At 25.1% G+C, this 6,000-nt stretch overlaps 1 protein-coding gene across 3 annotated transcripts; it reads right to left on the minus strand.

The window, feature by feature from the left end:
• Positions 1 to 2,266: 2,266 nt before the first annotated feature.
• Positions 2,267 to 3,864, minus strand: LOC129614536 (low molecular weight phosphotyrosine protein phosphatase 1-like). Of its 3 annotated transcripts, XM_055529188.1 has the most exons (5): positions 3,705 to 3,863; positions 3,549 to 3,630; positions 3,300 to 3,481; positions 2,616 to 2,777; positions 2,267 to 2,548 (listed from the first exon to the last, which is right to left on the minus strand). In XM_055529188.1, exons 2-5 carry the CDS (start codon positions 3,604 to 3,606, stop codon positions 2,444 to 2,446), a joined length of 507 nt encoding a protein of 168 aa, XP_055385163.1. In that variant the 5' UTR covers positions 3,607 to 3,630; positions 3,705 to 3,863; the 3' UTR covers positions 2,267 to 2,443. The 3 variants fall into 3 exon arrangements, with proteins under 3 accessions (XP_055385163.1, XP_055385162.1, XP_055385164.1); XM_055529187.1 differs by having other exon boundaries at positions 3,549 to 3,864; XM_055529189.1 differs by lacking the exons at positions 3,300 to 3,481; positions 3,549 to 3,630; positions 3,705 to 3,863 and adding an exon at positions 3,128 to 3,289.
• Between the last annotated feature and the right edge of the window lie 2,136 nt (positions 3,865 to 6,000).

Genomic DNA, 6,000 nt, shown 5'->3' on the forward strand with positions numbered 1-6,000 from the left:
CTGGTAGCGCTACTAGCGGTCATGCGGTTTACTAATTCGTATACATTTTTTCTATTGCATTCTCTCGAACTTCTTTAAGTTGCATTAAATAATTGTATTATTTTATTAATTATATATATTATCTATTATTAAAAATAAAAATTTATTGTAATAAGAACAAACTAAACAGCTGTTACTTCAAATTTATTCAAAAACTTACATTTCTTACTTTGTAATATTTATGAATTGTGTTTACTCGGCAATAGTTGAATTCACAAGGTAAGTATGGAATTGTACGTAAATGATTTTGAATGTTACATTTTTCTAAAAGATAGACCAAAACCAAAAAATTTCAACTTCAGTGAAATAAATTTTTTAAAAATTTGTAAATATGCTTGATAATATTTTCCACATGGAAAATACCTGAACATTTAAAAAAAAAAATAATTTGCACAAATCTTTTGCCGCGGAATGTTTAAATTTCTCTGCTCTGCTTTGGTCATTATATTGTAGGTGACATGAGTAACCTTCAATTCAAAATGCGTTCAGAAAATGTACTCCAGTAGCTGTACGTATCCCAATTCAATAACGGCTAACAAAACGCTTACACAGATTTACCTTACCAGTTTTTCTATTTTTCAATAAAGAAAATTATAACAAAATTTTGCAGCTTTATTTTTATAAAAATGAACATTCTTCATGTAAATTCTTCTAGTATAAATACATACTACATATTTCAATTGCTTTTATAAAACTTGTAAATATCATATTTTACATTACGATATTTTAGTTGGAATTCGGAGCCATTAAATTAAATTTTAAGGAACAAATGCCGATAATTATACAGAATTTTGATAAATTTGGGTCAGAAATGGAATGTCTGTATGAGGCAATGAAATTTATTTTTTCCCCGGATTTTATTGACAGCTCTATAGCCACATCATTTTTAAATAAAACGCAAGCTGCCGAAGTAAAAATAAAATATTCTTATCATGTAATATATTCAATTACGTAATTCATAATTTTCAAAAATAACATATCATTTCATTTAAATCGTTAAGTTTAAAAACTAGTTTTAAATTTTAGAATGATCTTGAAACTGAATACTGGGTTAGTCGAAAAAAGGATGACGTTGCATATATACACTTTTTAAAGAAAGGAATCTCTAAAATTATTTCTATTAGTAATTTTCATTATTCTGTAATGAATGTTGGGAAAACTGAAGGTGAATTCATAAAAATTATAAAAACTGATCGCGAGAACAAAAATTTATTGATAAAATTTTGCACCCATTTTGATGATAGGCCTCCCGTACGTGCAGAATTATATTCTACTTTTTTCTACAATTTCTTATTTTTAGATTTTTGAGGAAATTTGCGATTTGCATCGTGAATACTATACAATAGGTAATGAACTTCATCCCGCTATGGAAATTTTAGAAACTGCGTTATATATAACCGGACATATAAAGAAAACTAAGAAAGAACATCATTTCAAAATGTTTCTGCAATTAATAGGACTTATTAATACGATATTTACAGAGCTCACAAATAATACATACAAAGTAAAATTTTTGATTAATTCTGAATACATTAAAGAAGATTTAACAGTTTCCTTGAATGCAGTACGTATACAAAATTGTTATAATCTCTGTTTAAATATGTTAACTCTTTATTTTTAACAATATCATGTAAACTGTGAAATTTTTTAAATGCAATGCATTAATATCAATCAAGTAGATTGAATAGATTATTTGCAGTTTTGAATATTCAAACTATTCAATTATAAATTAATTTCATATTCATAGAAATTTGATGGCAATTTTTTAAAGGATGTCACAACAATAATATTAAATAATTTTGACAAACAAGAACTGGTTTGGACCAATGCTGAACCGTACATCAAGACTTTATTAAAAATAGCTTACAATATCTCAATGGCAAAAGCCTTAAACATGAAATTGCTGTTTTTGGATAATTTGACTGAACTAAAGGAAAAAGAAGAAATATTTTATTTGCAAGATAAAGCAACCCGCTCCCTACTCCAAAATGAAGAAATTTCAATGTCTAATTCTCGGAATTATTTATTTAAAATTTGTAAAATTTGCAAGAAACACAAAATTACTTTAATTTCAAAATACGATGGTTTTTTAACAAATTTGGAAGGAAATATAATTATTGGCAAACAACTAAAGGAAGAACTTCAATTTGAAGTAGTTGATAAAATTATAGTAGACACAATTTTCGATAACTGAATCAATTGAAAACTATTTACAACTTTGAAATACTTAACTTTCGAACTTTCATATTTTTATTTCACAATCATATATTCTAATAAAAAAACTTCATTTTTAATAATTAAAGGCTTTTTAGTTTTTTATGTATACCATATAAAGCAATATAAATTTTGTCCTAAAAGTATTTTCTAGTATTATACATAGATAATTAGAATATCAACTCAAATGTTAATTACTATCATTATCAGAACTGCTTAATTTAGTATTTACAAAATTTTTACAACAAAGTGAAATCTGATCATAACATCTAACGAATCCATGAATTCCATGTTCCTTAATCAAAAATCGTAAAAAAATAATTAATATTCTACCCATTGAATATGAAAAATATAAAACTTACAAAATATGGATCTAAAATTATTTTGTCTTTCGGATTTCCATAAACTCCTAATAATTGCACTTTTGCTTTGGAATTTGTTGGTGCCAATTCTTTTAACTCCGTCATGTTTAGATCATCCATACCAAATATATAGTCAAAGTTGCTGAAATCTTCAATGGTAATCTAAAAATAAACATGAAAATATTTTGTACCATGAAAAACGTTGATGTAATTGAAAAAGCAAAAATTTAAAAATAAATCACATACTATAAACTGGAAAAAAAAAATTAGATTAATTTTAAATCACGGAAGAAAGGACAGGTGGGATACAGTTACTTTTTAAGAATGCACAACAAAAAACAAAAAAACTAGTTTATAAAAATTTATCTCACCTAATGTAGCTTAACATAATTTATCTAGCGCAATAACCTCATAGTAATTGTGATTAAAAAAAATAATAAGGTCTTAGGAGTTTGGATATCGAAAATAATAAGCTTTTTATGTACTTATATGTACTATAAGATATTAGGTACCTGTATCCAGTCAATTTCAATGTTTACTTTCAAAGAATCACGACAACCACATCCTGGAATAATTCTTCGTTTCCAACACGATACGTGAACAAATTTATTAGCGGAATAATGTATTTTTGATTGTGATGAGTGATAGCTAAAAGACATCAAAATTACGGTACACAAAACTTACTTTACGAGCGATATGATCACTTGTAAGTCCATGTTCGCTTAATATTTGCAAACATCTAGGCTCTGGAGGATATCCCACATTCCAAGACCGTAAAGCAGCACTATCAATTATCCAATTCAAATCCTTATTATGAGTTATATTTTTCAAAACACTTTCCGCCATTGGCGATCGACATGAATTTCCTTTTGAAGTTAATAAGAAATATGTATGTATATTAATTTAATCCATTTTGAAGAGAACTAGATTTACCGATGCAAACAAATAGAATTTTTAAATCCTTAATATTTTTACTCTTTCCTTCTTCCATTTTAATTTGCTACTTTTTCTTAGCCTTAATAATTTTGCCGCTTTTGAATGAATACAATTTTTCTATTATAAAGAAAATTTTTAAATGAAGTACTATACCATTTTGTGAATGATTCATCCACAAAACTTTTATTATAATTTTTTGAAATATCCTAAATAGTGTTTACTGCAATAGTGACTCACTCAGAATACAATTAACTTTATTATGTTTACATTATTGCACAATGCAATGTAATTAACATATGATATATGACAAATACATATAGGAAAGCCTAATGAGATTGAGTAGTAGCCAAATAAATAACAACTATGACTTTTCTACTTCTCAATACGTCAAAATGAATATTTTGACATTTTACATAAGGAACTGCCATAAGGTGTCGTTTTAACTAGACACTATGCTGATTATTACGTTTTTTTATACATACATATAACAATTTCCTTACGCACTATAAGTTCATGTGGAAAATAAATTGTTTTAACAAATGCATATATTTAACTATATAAATACACATGCATATGTATTTGTACAATGTTAATTGAGATTAAATCACGGCTGACAGAAATATTTTGCTGTGTCATCATGTATGCTATTTATGTTAAGTTAAGGGTTAAATCAAAAGGCGATTGCAGTAATTTTTGCTTTCGTTTTGTTAACATAATTAGGGACCGGAAATTGAAGTTAGGAAACTTAGATGAATAACAACTCAAGAGGAACAGATGCTCTTGAAAAAATTTTCCAATAAGTGTATACAATTATGTATGAATTGTCAAAATTAATTTTAAAATTTATTGGTTAACGTTTCTTAAACAGTCTGATATATGGATAAAAGAGCTAAACTAATTTCTTCAATTTTTTTCAGTACTGTGCTAAAGAGTATAATTTACAAAAAATTAAAATTTTTTTATTACTTAATTAATCGTGTTTGATTTTATAATTTAAATATCTCGTTTTGATTTGAGTTTGTTTGATTACTTAATTAATTTTATTAATTAATAATACCACCTTGTATGTGAAAGTGTATAAAGGTAATTTTTGTTTTCAAAAATAAAATTTAAAGTTTTTTTTGAAAATTAAATTTTGTAATGACATAATATTATGAACAGATAGAACTTTCAGAACAGTTAAAACTTTTTTAATGTCGATTTTTTTTTCATCACGCTATTTGTTCTATAACTAAATTCAATTACCAACATACATACATATACATACATATAAAATTTTGGTGGGTAACATGTTTTCATTTAAAACGAACTTTATTTTTCTTTTATTGTATTATTATTTTTCAGATTTTTTTTAAAAATTGTTTGAGCCGTTTCAGAGTTTTTTTTAATTAAGTATACGTTTTTATTTGCATATGTATGTATGTATAATAAAGTTTAGATCAAACACATGTATGATCATTGATCAACTTCTAAATTAGAAATTCAAAATATTTTACTACATTTCTTATTGTAATTGTAAATATTTACATATTTATATTTTTAATATACATACTATAACCCCTATTCGCTAAACTAGTCCCTATTCGCTAAACGTTTGAGAAAATGTAAGTTAAAGAAAACATCAAAAGCTACTTGGAGTTAACTAAGAACATGAAGAAATCTTATAAAAATATGTAATAGATATAAAATTAAAAAGTATAAGATGGTGTACATAGTTATAATAACTTTTGCACACTGTTTTCTATACACTATATTTATAGCATAATTAGAATATTGTAATCAGTTTGCCTTTAATGATAAGCATAATTTATACTAGTTACATTATATTACATATTCGTTTGCATTATTCATCATAACATTGTATATTCATTATATACATATGTACATACATACATATATGAATTTCGTTTGCTTAAAAGGATTATTCAAGGATCTTTTTCTCATTCATAAGGAACTGATTTCTTTGTAAATTGTAAGATGCAGTACCTTACAGTGTTCATATATGCGTATAAGTTGATTACATTTTTTCAAAAGAAATTTTTATTTTAAGTTATTCTGAGGGAAAATCAGAACATACTAACTAATTCTAAACAATATGCATCAATCGTAATTTATGCATTGCATATATTCTTCACAGACATACAGTAAAACTTGATACATAAAAGGTTCTAATTTTTAAATCATTTCTAGACTGTAAATCATTCATGTGGTAATAAATTTTGTATAAAATACTGAGATAGGAGAGTTAAAATAAAACTTAATTACACATAAAGTAGTATAGAATAACTTGAATGTTTTCTAAAATTCAAGATCAATTTTATATTTTAGCAAATTTTCATATTTCGGCACATTTTCTAGAAATTTGAAAAAAATGTCATAACCATCAAAAAAATGATTTAATTATACAATATGTGTCATTATCTTAATTTAATCTAATATAATCTAATAT

The sequence above is a fragment of the Condylostylus longicornis genome, unplaced genomic scaffold, assembly GCF_029603195.1.
Source record: "Condylostylus longicornis isolate FDR11 unplaced genomic scaffold, ASM2960319v2 ptg000110l, whole genome shotgun sequence".
NCBI classification, from domain to species: domain Eukaryota; kingdom Metazoa; phylum Arthropoda; class Insecta; order Diptera; family Dolichopodidae; genus Condylostylus; species Condylostylus longicornis.